The sequence below is a fragment of the Trichosurus vulpecula genome, chromosome 2 (assembly GCF_011100635.1).
Source record: "Trichosurus vulpecula isolate mTriVul1 chromosome 2, mTriVul1.pri, whole genome shotgun sequence".
Taxonomy (NCBI): domain Eukaryota; kingdom Metazoa; phylum Chordata; class Mammalia; order Diprotodontia; family Phalangeridae; genus Trichosurus; species Trichosurus vulpecula.
In genome coordinates, this window is record NC_050574.1 from 18,879,210 (window position 1) to 18,904,041 (window position 24,832).

A 24,832-nucleotide genomic window follows, 5' to 3' on the forward strand; every position below is an offset into this window, starting at 1 on the left:
AAGTATTTTTGATAGCTGCCTCAGTCTGCCACAAACTAAATCTTAACTGTGCAGTTTGTTTCATTCCCTTAAGTATGTTTATTGAGATAAAAACAAAATTATTTGGACAAATCTACCAAGTCAGATACTGCTTCTTACTCAAAATAAAACAGAAGTCAATTTTAAGGGGAAAAAATACCTACTTCATATTGAAAATTTTCACCAAGGCCTCTGGAATAAAGTTTTGTTTTAAATAAAAAAGAAACACTCAATGTCTATGAAGATACGTTTGGGTAAATATTTTGTTGTTTTTACCCTTAGCAATATGCGAACCTTTATGCACAAATCCATTCTACTAAAAGAGTAGTATTTCTTCAACAAATAAACAGTTACAGTGCTATCATCTGAAAAACAACTGGAAGAGAGGTTCATTACCAGGTAATACATTTTTCAGCCCCAGCAGCTCATGACTGAGGCATGGAAGAATTGAGAACCTGTGCCAGTGAAGGAATTACCTACACTGATGAAACTGTTGACCCTTGAAAGGATGATTTAAGATATGTTCAACTCATGTATTAACTTAGTACATCAGTCAGTACTGCCTCAAAGAGCTTTCAGAAAGGGAAAAATTTTTTTTCTGAATATAAACTTAGTTAGAAACAAAAAGTATTTCATTATTGCTTATGAGTGGGGTGGGCAAAGAAAAGGGAGGAAAATTTTTGGAAATTTAAGTTACCTTTTATTCCCCAATTGATAAATGGTTAAAGGATAGGAACAGGCAGTTTTTCAATGAAGAAATCATAACCATGTGTAGTCATATAAAAACACTTTAAATCATTATTGGTTAGAGAAATGCAATCAAAACAACTCTGGGGTATCATCTCACACCTATCAGACTGGCTAAAATGACAAATGTTGGAGGACATGTGGAAAAATTGGGAAACAAATACATTGTTGGTGGAACTGTAAACTTATCTAACCATTCTGGAGAGCAATCTAGAATTGTGCCCAAAGAATTATAAAAACTGTGTATACCCTTCGACCTTTGACAGCACTATTAGGTCTGTTTACCAAGTTGATCAGGAAAATATTTCTAGCAGCTCTCTTTATGGTGGCAAAGAACAGGGGATGTCTATCAATTACAGAATGACTAAACAAGTTGTGGTATATGATTGTGATGGAAGAATACCATGTTGTAAGAAACAAGGAGCTGGCTGACTTTAGAAAAACATATTAAGACTTGCAAGAAATAATGCAGAGTGAAATGAGCAGAACCAGGAGACCATTCTATACAGCGACAGCAATAACATTCGGAGAACAGAAGAAAATGCCCAATAAATGAAGAAATATTAGGTGTTTAAAACTAAGATAACATTTTAGAAGAAGAAAATAATTTCACAGTGAATGGATAAGTTATTTTGGGTATTACAAATACCCAGGGACCTATGAAGGAAGATGCTATTCAACTCCAAAGAAAGAAATGGTAGATAGAGCTGAGTGTGTGTGTGTGTGTGTAAATACACACACACATATATACATATATAAAATGGTTTTACATACATGTACACATATGGGTCTACTGGCAGACGTCTCTAGTGTGGGCCTCTAGTAGGGAGGGAGAAAAAAATAGAAAGAGCATAGCAGCGAACAAAAGAAAACTCAGAAGGAAGCACAGAAAAACAGAGTAGCTTTGAAAATGATGTGTAGGATTTATAACATAGTTTTTCAAAAAAGTAAACAGTGTGAAATGGAGATTCATGGTTTCATATTGAATCCTTTCTTTGTATTGTGCTGTGTAAATGGAATTTTTTTTGTCTTTTTGTATTTGTTCAAAATTTAAATTTAAAAAAATCAAGTTACGTTACACCACATGAAAATGATTCTAGAAAACAAGGTAAACGTAGGAAACACAGGAAAATGGATCCACTTTTAAAATTCCAGTCTCTATCAATATCAATCTATCTTTGCAAATGAAAAAATTTTACTTTGGTAATCTGCAATCTTCCATGCATACCTAAAGAGGAATAAAAAGTATGCCTAGTACGTAAGTACAGACTTCATCACAAGTTTGTCATTTCATTCTATGGTCTAATCCTACTGGTTACACGGACCAGCTCTTAAGTGCTCCTGGCTTTTTATTTCCTGACCTCTCCATCCTGATGGCCTCTGTTTTACGCAGCTTCTCTTCCCATGTCTCATTCAATTCAGCAATGATCTTCTCAGATTCCTGAGGGGAGGAAATTCCACAGCTAAATAAGAAATAATATATGAAAGATATACTCCCCACCCAGAATGCAGAGGATTCATACCTGTTAACAAGCCACTAGCATCATACATTGATGACTTCAAGGGCAACAGCAGAGACAGTTTTTAATGTGTTTAATGGCAATTGATGAATAAAAGTTTATATTACATTTCTGCTATTTTTTTGTTAAAAAATTTAACACTTAATAAAAGTTCTATCACTTAAAAAGGATTAAACTCTTTACTTGTTCAGAATAATCACATATCTAACAAGACTTAAGGTTTTATTATACATAATGTATAACATGCTCAGGTAAATTATCAATGGGCAAGTAATACTGAGCATTTTAGATGCCTGGAAAGTTATTAGTTCTTACTGGTTTCTGTAATCGATGTTTGCTAGTATTTATGATCTAAGCCCCTAAGTAATAAGAAAGTATTGATTATAATGCCAAACAGACAAACGGAACACAAATTAAAAAGAGTAGTGAAAGAAGCCTCATTTGTGTGAGAAGCCTATTCAGTTGGCAACTTTTATCAGGAGACATTTTAAATCAATCTAGCTTACATTCATATGTTGCTTTACAACTGAAAAAATTTTTGACATTCCTCAGAATCTTTCTGAGATAAGTGGTAGAAGTATCATTCTACTCATGTTACAGCCAAGGAAAGAAATGTAAATGACTTGCTCAAGATGACATAGGGCAAGTTAGGACCAGGAATTGGACCCAGAGTTCTTTCCCTCAGACCATACTGTCTCTCTTGCCCACCTTAGGCTGCATTAGGGGCTGAGCCAATAGCAAGTAAGGTAATGTGTGGACCACAAAAAGATTTTAAATGAACTAAGTACCAGCTGTGCTTATAAAGCCTTCTAAAATAGTATTATATATGCCTGTAATCAAAGAAGACTAAGGGGTTTTTTTTGTTGTTTTTGTTTGTTTGTTACTTTAGTAAGGTAATATATTGATAAGAAAAGGATATTAAATGGGTTAAATATTAGCTGTGCTTAAAAAGCCTTCTAAAACAGTTTTATATTGCACATGACTGTACTCAATGGAAGGCTAAGCTTTTTTTTAAATTCCAAGACAAATAAAGGCAAAGGGAAACTGGGAAGGGGGGGACAGGTGTGAGGGGGAGGGGGGCACTTATTAACTTTCCCCATTGCAGTTTTCTATCACCCTCATTTTGCCCAGAAATGTTCTCTCTCTGAAATAGTTTTCTTGACTCTCAATCAGTAAACATTCTCAGACTTTTCATTTGAAAAATACTTCACAGGGCAAACCAAATGTTACCTAACCATAGCATTAAAATGCAAGAGAAGAGAGGTCTTCCCCAAAGGAACTCTCACCAATCACAAAATAGCAGCAGCACTAAGAAACTTAAGCTTCAGTTGACTGCAGTTGTACATTAAAGATACATCAAAATCCTTTCTCTCATGAATAAAACTGGAGAAAATGGAAAACTGTCATTACTTTTTACCTAAAGGTGAATTGAAAAGAGAGTAATGACTCAATAATTAAAGTTATTCATATTACTCTGAGAAGAGAATGAAGATTTACTTCTCTAATAAAGAAAATGAACTGCACTTACTGTAAAATATCCCAGAATAGCCAAGCCATGGTCATTAATTTAATCCCTTGGCATTTGTCATCAAATTCTATTATAAGAAACAAATTCCTAACTTCCAAAGATCTGACTTTGGTGGTGGAAGGTACATCTGACTTTCCCTCCTCTTTCTTCCCTTTCCAAGAGAATTGAATGTTTCTTTAAAATTTACTGGGAATTTTCTTCAAGGCATTAGACAGCTACTTCTAAAGTAGTTCGGTGTGTGGGCTCTGGTTTCTATGTATTACAGATAAATTACTTGCATTTAGTTTCATGTGAGAGTATTCTAAGATATAGGCCAAAGGAAGCAGCAGCTTCAGAAGAACATTAAAGCTTTATCACTAACATCTAACATTCAAAATGTAGTTATTTTTTTCCCAAGGAGAGACAGTTTTCAATAATAAATCATAGAATAATAGAACTTTAGAGCTAAAAGAATATTACAGGAGTCCAACTCTTTCATTGTACCAATAAGGAAACTGAGGTTGTTCAGGAAAGATAAGTGACTGGCATAGCACCACATAACCATTGTCAGAGGTGGGATCTGAACACACCACCTCGGGGTCTTAAGTATCATTGTCAAGAATTTTGAGGGTTTAATTTGATCAAGTTTATTACTGCACTGAAAACCAGATCAGAAGGTTTCATGTCCTGAAAACAACCTCCTAATTTCCCTTTCTTGCTAGGAACACAATTTCTCCCAGTAACTTTATGACTGGAGCACATCATGATAAATGAATTTTGGTACGGGAAAATGCCTGCTCCCTCTGACAACTTCACAAGAAGCCATTTTTGTAACTTTGTTTTTCAATAACAGAAAACAGTTTCAGTGAACTCAGCTTTACAAGTGCCCTTCTCTCATTTTTCTTTGCTGTGTTTTAAAGAAACAAAACAGTTAATTTTCTTTTCTCAGAAGTTGCTGCTCATTATAGGGTGAGCAATGCGCAAAATAAAAATGGTGCTGGAGAGAGAAGAGGGAAGGATAGAAATATTACAGAGAAATATAAAAACTTAACAAGCAAGGCTTTCTTTTTTTGTTTGTTAAATATAAATTTTAAAAAGCAACCACCTCATTTTGGAGACATTATCTTCCCCCACTCCAGATCTTGGCTACACATAAGTGTTCCAAGTATTTGATATGCTCAATTCTCAGGCTCAATTTGCTTTTAGTTGTGAAGAAGCTCAGCACTTTGAATCATTAAATAATCAAAAGTACGACTGTGCCTTAATGAGGAGCAGTGATTCTAAATACTGACTGCAAGAGGGAAAGAACAGTCTCCATTAGCTTTCAACACAAAATAAAACTACTGGATCCCTTCAAGAGCTACCTGACTATTTCTCTACCCCTCCCTGGCATTAAACCTTCTGCTTTACACAGGGTGTTCCTAAAGTCTGGACACATGGCAAAAATGCATATTGTCAAGAAATGAAATGATTGAAATTTTCAACATTTTCTTTAATTGGAATATTAACAAATAACATCTTCAAGAGGATTCCCATCAGTTGTGATGCAAAGGTTGATGCACTTTGCAAGATTCACGTGAACTTGATGCAATAACTCATTAACTCCACATTACCATCAATTTTAGCACATTCACTCTTGGAATATGAATATGAAACCATATGATGTTATTTGAAGTTGAAGATGTTATTTGTTAATATTCCAATTAAATAAAATGTTGTTGAAAATTTCAATCACTTCATTTCTTGAAAATAGGCATTTTTGCCATGTGTCCAGACTTCAGGAACACCTGTAGAATTTATTTAGGAGGTGAGTATCACAACATTTCAAAGGCTGCTCTGTGCAGATCCATGGTGACAACATATTTTCAATGGAATGAGGACAAGAAATGCAGAAAACCAGCTGAACTGCCCTTCGTCTCTTGAACACAGTCAACAAACCCTGGCTCAAACTTTCCTCCCGGGGATGCGAAGGGTAAAGAGGAGGACTGAAGCAAAGTCCTTTTCCCTACAGTTGCACTGAATCTGTTCAGCAACTCAATGGATGGTGGGTGGGTGGATGGGCAGGAAGACAATTCACTGTGGAGGCAGTGGGGCCTCATTTTCTGTTCCCATGCTTGTCTCAAGGGGTAAGGAAGAAGAATTGGTGAGCAGGCTTTGTTGCTCTCTTGCTTTTTGTATTATTGAATATTAAAGCATATTATAATATTAAAGAGCAAATCAGCACAGAAAGAAAAACAAGGCAAGATGCAAGAGACAGGCATTCCCCTCATTAGTTAATTTGCTGATGTGCTATTCAGAATCAGAAGCCATGGTTTTGGTTCCTGAATGCCAATAGTAACTATTTAGGCAAAAAGGAACTCTATGAAGATATTAGAATGTTCCAAAGGATATTATCTCACATTTATTGGAACAAGTCTGATGACACAACTCACAAAAGGCTGAGGTACACAAATTCATAAACCCTTGGTCATACATGTGTTTAGTAACTCTCCCTAAATGTGGTTCTACAAAGAACCTGCAACTGCGTCTCCCAAACCAAATCTTCTGACCTCTAGTACTTCCCTGTGACCCTCATATTATTTCACCAGGAAGGACATGACCTCACTCACTGCCAGGATGTATCCTTTCTGGGCCTCCATTTCCACGTGTATGATAGGAAAACTTGACCTAACTGCCCTCCATGCTTTGAATCTAAATAATAAGACAGCTTTTGGAAAGCTCCAGGGTCAGAAACTCCCTCCTACAACACACTCCAGCAATGTATTTATAACTTACAGCTATAGAGAGTTGACAGGTACAATGAGATAGCATGTGACTTGTCGAGGGTCATAAAGCTAGCACTGTCAGGGTCAGGCTTTGAACACTGGTGCTCCTGACTCCAAGGCCAAACCTCTATTCACCAGGTCATGCTGTCGGTTTAAATTGCTACCTACCTTAAGACGTTCAATGGCCTCTTCTCCCCCAGGAGTAGACATGATCCTCTCCTGAATACTGGTCACAGATGTTAAGCCCACCTGACTATTTAGTGAGCAGGAAGATGGAGATGTTGTAAGGGACCCCATGGAGGCTGTGGAAAAATTGCCAGGGCGTTGATTCTCAGAGGCTAGCAAGTACCTATGCTTATTGTTCTGAAAATCTTTCAGATCTGAGAGACAGATAGAAAGAAGGGAAGGCAGAGAAATAGGAAAAGGAGACAAAGAAGAAAAGGAGCAGAGGAAAAGGAAAAAAAGGAAGGAACACCAGTGTAAGAAAGGAGAGCATTAAAGCGCCAACACGAAGACAAGTTTAATGATTTTAGATGGCAGTTCTGAAACAGGTCTGTCTTAAATACAAATATTCTGGAGTTAAGAACCATAATTTGGTTTAAGATCTTAGTCTTCCAAGTAAGTTAACATTTCCTAATAAAGCTCATTAAGTGATATGGCCAATATTGGGACAAAGATTTCATTTTGGCCCACAGTATTTTATGAAATCCAAGAAAGCCTAAGATGTTTTCATTTTCAAATATAACAAAAATCTCAGACTAAAACCTCAGAAACATTTTTTTGAAGCCCTCTTTCAAGAGACAGTTTCCTGCCCAGACAAATAGGATTCAAAGGATCCTATGGAATTAAAAGGGGAAAATTTTATTTATGCTTAGAATTCCTTTTGGATATCTAGTCAATGCTTGAAGGAAGATGAGTTCAATCTGTTTGTTCTATAGTAATATGTATATCATCAATTCCCCTGAATGGAAAAAAAAGCATGAATTTTTAAAAGGTTCAAGAAATAAACCAGTGAAAACTCTATAGCTTTAGAATGAAATAAAGCATTTTCATGTCACACCCTCTGCCAGTGGAATCTCCTAGATGTGGTTTTATACTGAAAGGAGAAGCATTTCCAAAATGAGAGTTTTATAAACTCTAATAAAGGTTTAGATGCTGAGTACTCTGGTTAATGTCTACAGCAATGAAAAGCAATTAGCAATTCTAAAATTAGAGTTTGGTCTCCAATTTTGGAAGTGCGCAGAAATAAAAAAGGACAATTATTTCTTAGTTTACATGAGCTCTTTGCCATCAGAGTATAAACAAACATGATTGGGAGTTCAAACTTTCATTTTACACTCTTAAACTGAAGCTACCTTGCAATGCTGGGCTGCTTTGCAGTACTGATGCTTGATTTATTAATGATCTGCCATCATTTCTATTATCTCTGTGTGTCATCATTGCTATTATATTTAAGTGTTTTCTAGACTAAAGTCTGACACACAGTCACAGAACAAAAGTATAGATTTTTGACAGCTTAGGACTTTATAATTTAATGAGAATAACAAATAACACATATTTCCTGAATAACTGAATGTCTATGTTTTAAGAGTTTTGTCAACAGGTTACCTAGTGTGAAATGCAGGACTTAAGGATACAGAATATTTTCATTTATTAAGTTTTATAATAAAATTTGTTTTATCTTTAATAATATACATACAACTAAAACTAGAGTTCATGAATCTGTTATTTGCTCTTCTTTCATGGAATGTTAGCCAGCCAAGTTTCAAACATAAAAAGGAGAGAGAAAATCCATAGGTGTGAGTTCATATGAACTCATATAAAAGTAAGAATGAGGTCAGTAATGATTCTGATGAAATATATGATTTGCCTAGAATTAAATAAAGTAGCTGGACATGTTTCCTCAAAGGAGCTAACTATGACAAGTGCTAGACAATAAAATAACTTGTGCTTTATTTCTGCTCACCCACCCCTGGAAGTCTATTTACTCTAAACTCATCTCTGAGACCCAAGAAAAAAAGGTTGCTTGAAGTCAGTTTGAAAACCGCCATCTACAAATACAGGAAACAAGAACACAAGCCAAGAGGCAATTAAAAAGGGCAGCAGGGGGAGAAAAAGAGCAACTGAGTGGTCAGGCAGGTGGAAAAGAACAAAAGGAATTTGATTTGCAAAGTCCAGCGGACATACGCTCACCCAAAATCAAATTACAGGAGTGGACCAAAAGGATACAGTTGCAACCGACTAGGGTTTACAATCATGTGTTGTTATATAATCAAAACTGAGTCATGCATTGCTTTCCAGAAATGCTATTGCTGCCAAGGAAAGAGTTAGACAAAAAGCACCTTGAGAACAGAAGCGCAGACCAGATCAAGTCGTGACCACAGCAGGATCATCCAGCTTGGAAATCTCAGACAGAGGTGTTCTACCCAAAAGCACAATACTCCTTTTCTAAGGAGTCAGCACTTAACATCACAGCAACCAACTCAACACTGAGACCTTGATACAAGTGACCAAGCACAACTGACCCTTTAGTCTGCATCAAAGCTATCCTCTACACTGAGACAACATTCAAAATGGGAAGGAATGAATGAGGCCTACTGAATACAGAGAGAAGAGCAAAGGCTGATGCTGCCTTAAAACGTTCCCTCTTCAAATTTTAGACTTACTTTCTAGACTACGACAGACTTGCCTCAGCTTTGTTTTGATTTGTTTTTTCTCCAAATAGAGAAAATGGAAATACTCTAAAACAGGGATCATAGATTTACAAGGACCTCACTGATGATCACGTCCAACCCTCTCCTTTTACAGAGGAGGAAACGGAACCAGAAAGATTAAAGGACTTGCTCCAAGTCCCATAAGCAGGAAGGAGGCACGATGGGATGTAAAGTGAAGCCTTCTGACTCCCAGTCTTTTCACTCCATCACGCTGCTGTTCAAGGGACCACAGGGTGAAGTGGCCAAACAGCCGCCATAGACACAAAGGGATTAAGGATGCTTTATAGCATGAATAGCTTGCAGACTGGAGGAACTGAATTTAGTTCTTTTAACCTTCAGAGCTGTGCAAGCTTAACAGGGTTTTCACATTAGCTAACAAAGCCCTGAGATAAAACAAAAATAATCTCATATTATCTGGGATTTTATAACTATATATCAAAATTTAATAGCATGAGAGAAGAAATAAGCCCAGCGATGGCAGGCTGTTAAATCTTTCAGCTTTGTATAAGCCACGAATTAAACTTAACTGAACTTTAGTTTGATATACTACTTTTTTAAAAAAAGGAGGACAATTTCTAATCCTACATTAAATGCTCTGTCTGGGATTTCCTTGTTAGGATTGCTGGCATGCAAAGCTAATTTTAAAGCTGACCCAGCAGAGGGATACTAGCAAGTCAGGGCACTAGAAAGAACCAACACACATGATACACACATTTGACTCCACTTCCAGAGTAATCATCGACCAATGGATCAACTGAAGGTAAGCAGGAGGGAAAATATGAGAAGTATAAAGTTTATGTTCAATGGTGACACAGTTAGAGAACAGAGTGGTATTTGGTTAGGATGAAAAATTCACACTACTTATAAAACCAATCATACAAATTTTATACACCTAGGAGGTAAATCTAACCAATGAAAGCAACTAAACATGAAGAGGGTTTATAGAACCAAACTGGATTTATATAACAATTTTAATTCATTAGTAAGCAAAATAATTTTGAAATAACTTTATGCCTAAACAAACAAGAATTTGCCATAAAGGTAAGCAATAGGCTCCAAATCTGAAGAATTCATTAACTTGCTTAACAGGACCTTCAGTAATGAGCCTAAGATTAAATCCTAGTACTATACAAAGCGAGTTGCAAGGAGTACAATTTCTTAAAGTTTATAATATTCAAACTTTTTTCTATAGACAAAGTGAGTTTATCCAACCCAATAATTTCACTGGAGACCTAAAATAGGACGAGTGACAGCTAATAGACACTGCATTGTTCATTCTCTGGACTCAAACAATGTTGAGATCCACCAATCTTCTGTCTCCTCTTTCTCAGCAAAAACCTCTCCCACCACCAAACCATTTTCTTTAATCAATGGACCTCTGATGTCCTTCAGAGACACCAACCCTGAAGAGGCAAGGAGTAAACTCTACAAGAGAATTCTCAACTGACTTACTATCAATGATATCTCCCAGCCCTTGAGCACGCAGGAGGTCTTTCAATCTTGTGACCTCCTCCTTCAGTTCTCGAACAAGCTTGGCATTGGGATCTTCATTGATGACAGCATTGCACTTAATTTGTTTTGCACGATCTGCATATCTGTATTCAAAATGAAAATTCATTTTATGTATCTGAGCAGGTCAACAAACCAAGGGCATAATCCTATCATTTCAAAGTAAAATGCTCTGCGTATTCTATCTAATATTTTACTAGTACTATTAAGGCCAGAGAGGTCCAAGTTAATTTAAGTTGGGAAATTGTTCCTAAATGGAAAGATAATGCTCTGCTCATTCTGGCAGGAATTTTCTTCTTTTAATCTCTACACATTCTTATCTGCATTTTCCTCCATTACTTAAGTGTTTCTGACATGACAAACAGCAAGTAATAACCAGGGATACTTTTTTTTTTGATAAAGAAATGAACATCTCAAGATAATTATTTACCAATATCTAACAAATTTACATCACCGACATAAAAATCTTTACTCTGATTATGGCTGGGTACATGAAGAAGAAAACCAAATACGATAAAACGCTCTTAAGTTCTATAGAATTTTCCTACATGACAGGTGTGCCATGTCATATGGAAAAGAAGACCAACAGGATAAACATTCCCAGTGCTCCAAAGGGATTGATGAGAGAGCTGCATTACCTTGCTTAAGTCACTCAGACCAGCATACCTTAAAGTGCTCAGAGTTTCATCGTAGTTGATATCTGCCGGGCTGAGGGCAGCAACCATTGCAGTGCGAGAGTTCCCACCTGAAAGATGAGGCGTCAGTTACCTGAAATCACAGCACTCGAGCAAGGCCAAGAGTTCCATTCCAAATGTCACCGTTCTAGTTTACTCCATAGCCAAGTGCAGCCATGATGATTAAAAGTAGGAATGATGTGCTGAGTGTTTATGGAAGCATGTTGTTTTACACTTTCTTGTTTTTCCTGGGTTTTTTTCAACATGGCTAATACAGAAGTACATCGTATAGAACTCCACATGTATAATGGGCATTTACCTTCTCAGTGGGTGAAGGAGGTGCCCAACAAAAGACAGGGAAAGAATCTGGAAACTCAAAATTTTAAAAAATGACTACATATAAATAAATAAGTGAAAAGTGGAGGGAAAGGAGTAATAACATGCAAATCTAACAAATATAATAAAGGTGAAGGTGAAAACGACTGTAAAGCATTCAAGCCCCGTTCTCAAAATTATGGCATGCCTACCAAATTACAAAGAGAAGTGACTAATCATTGCATGGTATGAATAATCCTAAAGCAGTGGTCACATAAGCCTTACCTAGATTCTCTCGAAGGAGCCAAGTCAGAACAGAATCTCTGTATGGAATAAAATCTGTTTTTTTCTTCTTTTTACTCTATTTTAAAAAAAAAAGAATCATACTTACAAAGTCATTGAAAAGTAAAGAATTTATAAAGAAGGCAACCAATTTGGAAATTCTCAGCAAGCTAAATGGTTATCTTTTCCCTATGACTAACTAGACTACAACAGAACCAGTGGCTAGAACATACCAAATGGAAAATTGGCACTAAACAGGAATAGACAATAAGCATTGAAAAGTTGTCTTCCCAACACAGGCACGGTGCATGCCTGGGAAAGGGGAGGTTCTCAGTCAGGATCTGGTAATAACCCAAGAGTCCCTTTCTAAAGGGAAGAGGACCACCTTCCCAACTAGAGAACTCTACAATCCACTTCACACAGAAACTGGCAGAATAATAATAATGATAATAATAATAACCTGAAGTAGATTTAATGACTTAATAATTTAATAATATTCATTTAAACATGAATAATCTGAAGTAGTTTTTTTCCCTTAATAGGAATGTGAAAGATTCAAAATCAGTGGAATGTGGAAAATCCAAACGCAACAGCAAACAAGGAAAAATCTTATAGTTTAGCCCAAAAGTTATCCAAGTCATTAAACTCCTTAAAAGAGCACAACAACAGTGTGTTAAAACAAATTAAAATACGCAGTGTTTTCAGTGAAAATGATAGTGTGGTATGGTAGGTAGGGCCTGAATTTGAAATCAGGAAGAATGAGTTCAAATTCCAACTGTGACACGTTCTTGGTGTTGGCCATGCATCTGTATACACGTGTGTGTGTCTGCATACACAAATGCACATGTATGCACATATAAAATGTACACACATACATATACATACATACACATATGCATCCACATCGTAACTCTTAAGAGACTTAGGTGGCCATTTTCCCTGCCAATGCCATCCTCTACATATGTTCTTGATCTCCCCTCTACCCCTTTTCTCTGGCGGCCTGTCACCTTCAATTATTCCCCCTTCCTCCCCTTTATTTCCATTCCCTCCTTATCCACTGGCTCCTTCCCTGATGCTTTTAAACACGTCCAGCCTTAAACTGAGTCGACTGTCCTTTCAAGCCATTATCCTCTCCTTTCTATTAGTGCTGTTCACGTTCTTATGTTCTGTCTCTCCTTCCACAGCCAAGCTCCAGGAAAAAGCTGTCTATGCTCACCGCTATCATTTCCTCCACTACCATTCCTTTCTCAGCCCGACTCAGCTTCCATCTCTATCTGCTGATAGGTCTTTTTGCCTCAGTGCTCACACGGTTCAGCCTCTCTGTAGCATCTGACATGACTGCCCACTCCCTTGCTCTGCTCCTTTATGACCCTACCACACTGACCTTCATGGCTGACTCTGCAGGGTCATCACCCTTGCCCTGTCCCTTATGCATAGGGTTCTTCAGACATCTGTTCTGGACCCTCTCTACTCCTCACTCACTCACCCACCCTCTGATACCCAAATCGCTGCCAAGCCTTTGATGCTGCCACCACCCCAGTTTTCCACTCTGTCCCTTTCTCTCTCCTCACACCACAACCAGCTTATTTCATGTCCACATCCCCAGGCACCTAAACTACTGCGAACAGCAATGAGTCTCTCCCCCTCTACCAACCATCCACCCTAACACAGCTGCCAAACTGATATGCCTAAAGCACAGGTCTGACCATGTCAACTGACTGTTCAAAAAGCTTTAGTGGGTCATTCCTGCCTTCAGAATAAAATACAAGAATTCCTCCACTTGGCATTTAATGCCCTTCACAATCTGATTCTATCCTTCGCAGACTTAGGCCACATCCCTTTGCTTTGTACACACACTATTTCAGCCAAATAGGCCTGCTCAATATCCTCTCTCTATGACACTCTGTCTTAGCCCCCATGTCGTTGCACTGTTCATCCCCCAAGTCTCCTAACCTCTGCCTCTAAACACCCTGAGGCACCCCCCACCCCACCAAGGGCCACTTCCTTTAAGAGCTCCTTCCTAATCCCATTCAATTGTCAGTACCTTGTCCCCAAATCACAGTGTATGTATTTAGTCTCTGTTCTTTATTTAATTATCTGTGGACATGTTGCATCCTCTCTAGAGGGCAGAAACCCCTGGAAAGCAGAGAATGTTTCCCTCTGTGTTTGCAGTCCCAGTATAACATAACGCCTGATTTACAGCAGGTCATTAATGAATGCTTGTTGATTGACTTGTATCAATGTGAACCACCCCTACTGGATACAGGGTTAGAAATTTGAAATACTGTTCACACAACAGTGTAAAACATAGTAGCAAACAGGTTTTTCTATGTTTTGGTGAAATTTTTCAAGTCTCTGCACAAAGATGGCTATAGCTCTTATGAAGTTAGTTTTTAGGAGTAGAGAGAGTACAAATAAACCTATATAATTCAAGTGTAACGGTGTATTTCACTTATTTCAATATAAATGTTGTCCATATCCTGAACCTTTTTGTAATCAACAAAATACTATTAAGGGGTGCTCATTTTTTAAGAAAATCTGCAGTATTTGTGAAAAAAAAATATGGCTGAAGATCTATCATCTATAGTTCCAGGTTAAAATATGCTCAAAATTATTTGTGGTTGACTCTGCCTAAAGGTATTATCATTAAAAGTACAAAACTCACCTAAATGTTACCTACCTCCTCTGAATCAAAAGTACAACACTAAGGCCATATCATTGGAAAGCAAAAACTTCCTTGCACATTTTTCTGCTATCGTTAATTTTAATTTCTCACTCTAGCTCTAGCCCAATGAATATTAAAGACAATACAGTGCTGGAGATTTTAGTGTTTAGTCTCGTTCTTTTTGGCCACTCCTAACGGTGATCCTGAGTATGAGCACAAGAAAACAACTAACCCAAATATCTGTGGAGGTTACAGCCCTAACTCATGCCTTCCTACACCCTTGCTGACCATCTGGAATCCCAGCAGTTGATTTAACAGCTCTCTGTTCATCCCTGCCAAGCCCCACCATACCTTGCTGGTGCAGTTATCCTAAAGTTGAAAGCATTCAAAAAAGAGAAAAAGAACAGAGTAAGCTTCTGACTATAATAATAAACAATTTAACTGTAAAACCTGAAGAGAATTTACAGTGAATATTGTCTTTCTGTAGACAAATGAGAAAAATTCTCTTTGAGACTCAAAAGCAAGTCAAAGAGATCAAGGCATACAGAGTTTAATGCTTTCTTAAGTCTTTCATTCTAAATGCTGCATACACATATAAGAACATTACTGTTGGTCCACTGGCACTGGATGGAGAAGGGAGAACAAAAGGATTTTTAAAACTTTCCACTTTCCATGCGGCCTCAAAATTGCCAGTATTCCCAAAGAACCTTTAGGCCAACCAGTTCCAAAACCTCAACCGACAATCAGAGAAGACATCAGATAGCAAACATGCTGTCTTCAGTGTGGTGCAGAGGAAAGGGCCCTAGCTCGAGTCAAAGGATGAGGGTTTGATACATGCTTCTCCTGCTTTCTAGCAATGTGACTCGGGATCAGCCGCCCCGTGGCACTCAGTTTCTGTATATGAAAACCAGCCAGTTGAACCAGACGGCCTCATGAGGTCCATTCCACCACTAGTTCTATGTTTCTCCATGCAAGGTGAGAAAGGGAAATCAACCTCAAGCTATTCAGAGAAGTTCTGTCCTAGACTTTGCCTCATCTGGTTTCTTTTGCACTTCAAAATGCGTTTCTAAATCTTTTTCCTAAATCTTATTATTAGATTGATATCTGGATGGTGCTTAGGGAGCATGTAATCTAAAAAGCTGTGAGAGACTGTTATGTCATATGTTACCTAGAGAACATACACCTAAAGTTGATAGAATAATTAAATAACACTATGATATTACTATTATGTATTTTAGCAGATTAGACAAATTCTTCCTTTAGAACGTAGTACTGAAAAACTTACCACTTCTGCCAAGGCTGAAATGACTTTGCCCAGAGTTGTAAGAGATTTATTGATATTTGCTCCTTCCTAGAAAAAATAAATAACAAACCAGAAGGAGTTATGATGAGGAACTTCAAATATTCCAATGTGCCATTCTCAGTCCTGGATTACAATTGGAGAAATTTCTTTTAGCATGGTACTGTTGATTCAACCAAAAGCTATTGTTTCTTTAATGTGCTAAAAAAAATCTAAATAAAACTAGTTCCCATAATTTTTTTTAAAAAATAGAACAACAATGAACAATATGCTCAAAAAGCAAATGGAGGATCGTTAAAAGAGATGGTGGGGGCCACAGAAGTGAAATGCCTTCTTTAGTCAGGTAGGTTGTAATTGGTGAGTCATCTGCATTTTGGACCAGAAATTCAAGGGACATTTTGATTCTCTTAATTTTTCCTCTATTCCATTTGTTAACTTATCAGAATGGGCTCTGGGAATCAGTCTAGGCTCAGAATAAGGTCAGTTTCAAGAGACTTCATGCCTACATTAGAATCCCAAAGTCTTACAAACTTAAATGCAGGATGCTAGCTAGTTACCTCATCGAGCTGATGTCAGTGTTCAACCATTCCCTTGTATTTACTTATCCTAATAGAATGTAATCTCCTTTAGGTCAGAGCCTGGGCTTTTTGGGTTTTTACGTGGGGGGCCAAGAGGGTTTGGTCACATCTCCAGCTTCCAAAAGAGTGCCTTGCATGTAATAGGTAAATAAATGTTGAATAGAATTCCTCACTATTAATTTTCTTTGCTACCTAAACAGTTCTCTCACATTTCCTCGAACTAGCTCTGCTCAGGCTGAGAGGAGACATAGTGCATAGAGCACTAGGCGTGGAGTCAGAAAGACCTCAGTTCAAATTCAGACTCAGACGCTGACTAGCTACGTGACCCTGGTCAAGCCACTCAATAGATTTGCCTTGGCTTCCCCAACTGTAAGATGGGCATAATAACAGCCCCTGTCTCTCTCCTCTTCCATATATTTGCTCTTGCTGAGGCCTAAGAACGCCCTCCCCCTTTCTCCAGCCATCTAAATCCTTTCCATACTTCCAGGTCCAGGCCAAATCCCACTTTTTCTCCATGAAATACCGTCCCAACAACATGGTTGCTACTGTCTCTGAACTTTTACGATACACTGCCATTTAATGTTAACAAGAATAATAAATGCTTGTTAAAGAAAACTTAATGACCTTTAATCGAGTCCCTTTGGCACCAGTTGAGTCAGCTCTTTCACTTCCAGCCAGATCCACCAAACTGATCTTGCTGACCTGGTAAGGAAACACAGATCATCACAGGCAACACAGAAAGGCAACTGAAAAGGCAAATGAATGGACTCAATTCAACAGGAGGAAATATTTAAAGGGGAAATGATTTCTATCTGTAAAACTCAGAGAAAGAAAATAATCAAGGTCTACACAATCATAAAAGTCATGGCTAAAACAGTGATTTATTCACGAAATCCCCAAATAATAAAATTCTTGTACCTCAAAAAGGTCATTGTTTTGGAAACAGAAAAGGACATATTTGACTACACTGGGCATAATTATTTTATAAGTAGCACTGTTGATTCTCTGAGTTGGAAGGAATCTCAGAGATCCCATAATCCACAGCATGGATTACAGGAATCTACAAAATAACATCCCTGACAAGTGGTCATTGAGTTTCCAATTAAAGAATTTTAGCATCCAGAAATCCCTATCTTCCAAAACCAACCATTCCACTTTTAAACAGTTCTAATTATTAGGAAATGTATCTTAAATTGAACTGAACTCTTCCTCTCTCCAACTTAACACAGTTGTTTTGAGATCTGTCTGTTGGAACTTTCTAGAAAAACATGTAATCTTTCTTTTGTGTGACAATTCTTCAAATACTTGAAGATGGCTAAATTTCGCCAAGTCTCTCTGATCCAGACTAACCTAGACACAGCCTTCAAAATCTCTGGGGTTGTTTTCTCATCTACAAAGGGAGGGAGTAGGAGTCGATGGCTGTTAAGGGCTCTCTTCCAGCTCGAAATGTGTGCTCTTTTCTTATACGTAAATTTCATGGCGGCATTGTCACACCTCACATAAAATAGGTTTGTACCACCAAACAGTTAATGAGGCAATAATTAAGTAGTCAATGTCAAGCAAAAAGATCAATTCATTTCTGTTCAGAAGGATTTGCTCCACTTTCTGTCATCTGGTAGACTTTGAGACGAAAAATTATAAATTCTTATTTCCTATCTTCTAATTTCACACCTCAGAACTAATGACCAAAGATCAGAATGACCTGAAAAATCAAAGTAACCAAATAAAATACTTCAGGAAAATTGAGCACAGCAACCTTGTCTGCTTCCACGGGACATATACAGCAAAAGGTGAGTCATTTTTTATAGTTCTTGTCCTTGTCCCACACCTCAAAACCCGCTCACTAATGTTCTTCCTACCTTCTCTGTTGAGAGGTTAGTTTCAGAATCAAGTTTCTTCTGGGTAAAAACAATGGTGAATACAGCATGGGAACGGCTACTGGTCTCATTCATGTTGGTAGCTGCCACTGTCCTAGATGAAAATATGAGTATGTAGACTTAGCATTGGGTGGAGATCTTGGAAAGTAAGAAAAGACAACAGAGTTCATACTACAGGCCAACAACTTAAAATACTTTAATCCAGTGTGAATAGCTACTTATTCTCTGAACTCAGAGTCAATTTTCCACTACCAAAGACAACTTAGCAAAGCCTCTTTATCTAGTCTAGCTGCCACCTTATAAACCACTGAAATAAATAATTTTTACTTACTATAAAATGTTTATTTATTCAAGAATTTATTCTCCCAGGCATATTATGACAAGATGATGACTAATAATTTACTGTACGCCATCAGATGCAAAATGTGTGCAAGAGAGTCACATAACCAAAGAACTGATATGTTACCTAAGTGAGTGATTTTGATGTGAATGGGAAGGGGAAAGGAAGAGGATAGCACTTCTACAGCACCTACTATGTGTCAGGCAGTGTACTAAGCACTTTTATTATATCATACGAAGGAAGGTAAACTAACATAACACAGTGAGTTTCTCCAACAGATCCAGGAGTTCATAAGATTTCACAATAAAGGCAAATTTCAGAGCCAAGAATACATTTTTGGTCTCTCAACAGGGAGCAAAGGGATTCACATAGTGCCCCTACTTTTTGTCCATACCTGGCTTTGTTCCCAGCATCCATGAGGTCTGCAATATCTGTATAAGAAGTAACTGCCAGCTTAGATAAGTCTTCCACATAGGGTCCAAGAAGAGGATGCTCTCGGACTCTCAAATTACCCTTATTTTTTGGATTCAGCAAATCCCTTACCCTCTCACAGTAAATTTCCATGTAACTCACCTATGAATAAATAAGAGAAATCAATAAGAAGATTTGAAAGAAATAGATTGTTGGTGCAGGGGGAGGTGAGACGAAGACCTAAAAATGATATTTAATTTAAAAAAAAAAGAGTTTTCCTGAATTTAGAGGCATACTATGCTCACACTAGAACTAGGTCTAAGACCCTCTGAAAAGCCAAATATGAAAGGTTCTACTCACTCTCTTTCTGGTGTGCCCCCTAAAAGGGAAGAAAGACTCCTTGTAGAGATGAGATGTGTGTTAACAGTGGCACTGGATGCTATGAAGGCTAGCTGGAAGGAGAGGTAGAAGAGCAGCAACTAGCCTTCAAGCTATCCCATTACCACAGCTAAAATCCACAGATGGGAAGATCACAACTTCGTGCCCTCAGTCACAAAGGCATTTTAAATGCCAACTTACGAGTAACTTACAAATGTGCTTGTTTGCAGAAGGCCTAAGAAAGAACCCTTAGCTGCCTCCATTTCTCTTTCTTCTGCCTTTCTTCCATTTAGTTTCCTTCATCTGACCAGAGTGGTTTTTAAAATCACCACCACCACTAATAGAAATATTCTAAACTGATGGCCTTCAAAGATGTGCTTTCTGGTCCACAACAAAAAGTAACATGAGAAAATTTCCTCTCTATATCAGTTTACTTCAGGAGCCAAAAGGCACTCCAAGGCAAACCAGTACATTCAGCCCTTGGCCTTGCTGCCATGGGAGCCAGGAAGGTGAGGACATTGTTCTGTAAAACTATCTCCTTTTTCCACATGCCAAACAGCTTAAAGGTCCTAATAAATACCTCTGAGAGAATCATTGTGTTGTCAAGGCTAGGGTGGATTTGGAGTCGGGAATTTCTGGGTTAGATTTCTGCCTCAGATATTTACTAGCTGCGTAATCTTAGACAATTCACTTAACGTCTATGAGATTCAGCTGACAGACCTACGTAAAAAGGTGATTGTGAGACTCAAATGAGATCATATATGTAAAGTACTTTGCAAACTTCCCAGCATTATGTAAATATCAGCTATCATGATAGCGTCTAGCACTTATGTAGCACTTTAAAGTTTGCAAAACACTTTACACATCATCTCAGCTGATCTTACAACAACCTTAAAACAAGATACCCGCTATTATTTATCCCCATTTTATAAATAAGGAAGTTGAGGCTGGGAGAGGTTAAATGAATTGCCCAGGGTCACAAAGTTATTCTTATTCTTATATCATTATTAATAATATGTTAATTATTATCATTCTATGGCAAGAATCTGATTTTTAAAAAGTCTATTTGTGCCAATACCTAATCTCTATATTAATCAATTCTCTATTATTTCAGCTTTTAATCTGCAACCAATATTAAACAACATACATGGTAAAGCACTGTATAGTTCATTCAGAATCACACAATGTGGTCACTGTGGTCCAATATAAAAGAAAAAACTACATATTGTTTCCATGTGTAGATTCAAATGTTTTATCACATTATTTCTTTTCTTTTTTTTTTTAAACCAAATTTTAAAAAAATTCTGTTCCATTCCTTCCCCCCAACCCATCCTATCTACTAGGGGGAAAAAAAAGAAGAAAAAGGAAAACAAAGTCCCTGCAACAAACACTTGTAGTCAAGAAAACAAATTCGTGCATCGAGAATGTTTAAAAATGTATGTCTTATTTTTCCATATTTAGTCCATCAATTCTGTCCATAAATTCTATAGACACAATTTATCCATGATTCCTAAGAATTGATTATGAAAAATGCAATTTTGTTTTGTTTGGGCAGGGCAATTGGGGTTAAGTGACTTGCCCAAGGTCACACAGCTAGTACATGTGTCAAGTGTCTGAGGCCGGATTTGAACTCAAGTCCTCCTGACTCCAAGGCAGGTGCTCTACTCACTGCACCACCTAGCTGCCCCTTGAAAAATGAAATTTGCCAAGGGTTTTTCCCCCCAAAATATCTTTTTAGTATTAGGACTAGATTTAGAATAATTAGAAGCTGACTTTTGATTCAAAATATTTGTAGCAAACCATGCCCTTCTTTCTAGATACATTATCACAAGGCTGTATTCATGACTCATTAATACGTAAAAGGAAAATGCCCAAGGTAGTTAAAAGGAGATCAATGATATGAGGGACAAGGCTTTCAGACTCACCACAGCACAATAGATAAGGATAGCATTCTTTTGAACAAAAAAAGACAGTATGATATCTGAGTGTCAGGCTAATCCTATTACAATGATTTAGTGACTTCAGTAATTAAGACATAAAATAATGGGAATTAAACAACATTTTTATAAAAGCACAAAGACAGGCATATTGTTTAAATGAACACCAACATTTCAAAATCAATATTATTTAGCTATATTTGCATCCTTCCTTCAATTTTTATTTCCCCTGTCAAGATGCTAGTAATATGGAACCACATTTTTTTTTAAAGGGACCCACATTATCTCCCCCTGCTATTAGTTCATGATCACTCTGTATTTACCAAAAGGGAGAAATTATTATAACTAAAAAGATATTTGTGCCTCTATCTGCCCCCAGGAGTGAAGAGCAGAGCCTCTACAAGACTCCAACGATATAGGTCAGTCGGAAAATGGTTCCAGGAAATGATATCTAAGCTGGCAGTCCCAGGAAAATGGCAAAATATGGTCTCATACCTTAAACCATGACTCCTGACAAATATTTATGTACAACTCAGCAGATCAACATGCTGTACTGTCAACTCAGAACCAAAACGATGAGAGAAAATAGGCTTTAGGTTCTGAATTAGAAGTATGTGACTTAAGATAAACTTTGTCCCCCACAAAAAATCTCACAGAACCTGTTTCTCCTGGCTTCAGAAACATATATTAGTAAGGTATTTAAAAACATGAAGGATGTAAAATTTACTTAATCAGAAAAGAGTTCTCCAGGTTAGACACAAGATACTCTACATGTTCTGTACTAGGGAAGAATTATAATCTTAATTTCTGGGAAAGACCTTGTCTTCTTAACTTTGGCTAAAACAATGAGAATAAAAATATTTCCCAAGTTCTGAACAAGGCAATCTCCCTTGGAAATGTTCTAGATCTAGAACATGATCTAGATCTCAATTCCTGTTATTTAATTCCATGCTTGATCTAGAATCTAATGAAGTAATCGCCATTCACAGAATTTTAGAGCAATTAGAAGTTTCATCTTAAAGATTATCTAAATCCCATCAATAGTCAAAGCCATCATTTTATGGATGAGGAAAAAAAAACCAGAAAAGCTAATTAACTGGTTTGAGGTCTTACAAAAAATTAGTATCTATCTTTGAATCTCCTCTACGTACCACAGAACATTTCATAAAAGATTGATGAGTTCAATATAATTGAATTAGCACTAGAACCCTGGTCTATTGGCTATTAAATTCCCATTGTACCACATTATGTCTAATAAATAATAATAAATAAATCAGATGAAATCACTGCTATTGTAAAACTGTCCTGATTTAAATACCTAAGGGAGGGGTCACTTATAAAAAAGGCAGAAAATGAATTTAACTTCAAATGCTCAGATATGTAGGTACTGCTGAGACTTCTGCTTTCAGTCTAGTACTACTCACCTCCACAGAGTAAGACATTTCCTCATTACTGTTATCATTGATTTTCTCAAAGAGTTCCTCACATAACTACAGAAGCAGAAGAAGATAAGAACCATGAGTCAAACATATTCATCACTAAACATTAAAAAAACACAATTGTGACCTGTGTATCTTTTTTTCTTCCCAAAAGGGGAATGATAGTAACAGCACTCTTTGAACAGCACTCTTTCTTTAGAGAAAACAAAGGAGAACGTCTTGGGAGCACGAGATTTCTTCATGTCTCTCAAGTAGTCTTCTGTTTCCCCCATAAGCTGCACCTTGCCACTATTTTAAGTGCAGAAAGAGATTGTTGGAAGGAAGAACATAAAGAAGAGATTCCACTTAATATGTTTGCTAACAATCAGTCACATTAGGTGACTGACGATAATATTGGTGGAATTGTAGGAAAATAAAACAAAATTTTAGAAGAGATAGAAAACTGACTCTTCATTCTCACTACCTGTAAAATCAATGGCTTTTTATGTCATTGTTAAAATAATCCTCACATTCAAATGGTCTCCCATTTGCCACACCTCTAGAATCAAACTAGTATTAAATTAGTCTTATACATGTTAATGACCACTAATAAGTCGAAGTAAGGTTTACAAGATGACAGGCTTTAAAGTTGACAGTTTTTATTTAATATGAAAGCAATATGTGCCAACTACCAGAACAAGACAAAATAAGGTTACATAGAAACTACAATAATAAATAATTTAAAGGATAAAAGAGAATATCTGCATGATGAAAATTTTAAGTGGGATTACTATTTGTAATTTAACTTGCCACTATGAGAAACTATTAATGAGGCTACTTTTGAATAGAAATGATAATGCTAATTATATAAACTGAGAAGTTATAAAAATTGACATCCTTTTTATATAACAGTCATTTCTTGATATGCTTCCCCCTCCAATAAATCTTCCTTTGAAAGAAAGGAAAATAGAGAAAATGGAAATTTTTCAAAACTTATTTCACTAATTTTGCTAATCTATATTCATGGGGAAAAATCAAGACAAGTAAGTACTAACTTTACCTATTTGGAACTTTCATGTTGGTGAAAGGAATAATTTGTTCTGAGACCTGAGCATCTAACAAAATCTTCCCAAATAGAAATATGTTTCGTTTGCCTCAAAACTGGAAATTATAGATAAATGCTGCACTGGGGAAAGCAGCTACTTATCTGTTTTACTCCTTCAATTCAAAGTAAGTGACCCAATCTTAAAATAAGAAATACCTTAAAAATCATCTAGCATATTTATTCATTAAGAGTGAAACCCAATAAGTTTTCAAAAAAGTAAAGATATTCTCTCAGAAGCTCTGCAACTCTTGCAATCCCACTCTCTGCTTCCATTCCTGATAACTTAAGGCGAAGGGAAGAGAACAATTTCTGAAATAAACATTGACAAAAACTTCCAGATACCTGGCAGTTATATAGTACTAGGTTAATTAACAATGAACAAGTATGATTTAGCTTTTGCAATATAATCTTTTTTGAATACAAGAGAAATATTCTAATTAAAAATCACTTGAAATTTTCTGAAGAGTCTGTATCACAATGCAAACACATTCTGTGTCACAAAGTGTTAATTGTTTTAGTAATACAATAATTTTCTCCTTTTAGAAATTTCTAGAAAATGTCAAATGATTACAATACAATGATTGCAATGACAGTACCTTTAATGCATTTATAAATCCACCATGATGCATTTTCAAGGAAGCAGCTGCTCTTCCTCATAAAAGGTGATAAAATGCATTTAGTCAGATACAGCCTGCACAGAGGGGGACCTCTATCTACCAACTCTTGCGAAGACAGTAACTGCCCCCTCACTATTATTCCAATACTACTCCTA

At 36.9% G+C, this 24,832-nt stretch overlaps 1 protein-coding gene across 6 annotated transcripts in view; it reads right to left on the minus strand.

The window, feature by feature from the left end:
• The window catches only part of KIF1B (kinesin family member 1B), a 188,810-nt gene that overhangs the window by 102,409 nt on the left and 61,569 nt on the right, over positions 1–24,832 (minus strand). For 2 of the 6 annotated variants that reach the window (XM_036747919.1, XM_036747923.1), the window contains exons 5-14: positions 22,962–23,027; positions 19,206–19,384; positions 18,454–18,565; positions 17,219–17,296; positions 16,002–16,067; positions 12,055–12,130; positions 11,447–11,525; positions 10,724–10,866; positions 6,726–6,859; positions 2,127–2,206 (exon numbers count right to left, since the gene is read on the minus strand). In XM_036747919.1, the coding sequence (XP_036603814.1) occupies positions 2,127–2,206; positions 6,726–6,859; positions 10,724–10,866; positions 11,447–11,525; positions 12,055–12,130; positions 16,002–16,067; positions 17,219–17,296; positions 18,454–18,565; positions 19,206–19,384; positions 22,962–23,027 (1,013 nt within the window). Of the gene's footprint in view, positions 1–2,126; positions 2,207–6,725; positions 6,938–9,983; positions 10,026–10,723; positions 10,867–11,446; positions 11,526–12,054; positions 12,131–15,067; positions 15,086–16,001; positions 16,068–17,218; positions 17,297–18,453; positions 18,566–19,205; positions 19,385–22,961; positions 23,028–24,832 lie in introns of all 6 variants that reach the window. The other 4 variants (XM_036747917.1, XM_036747918.1, XM_036747922.1 and 1 more) reach the window with 4 other exon arrangements.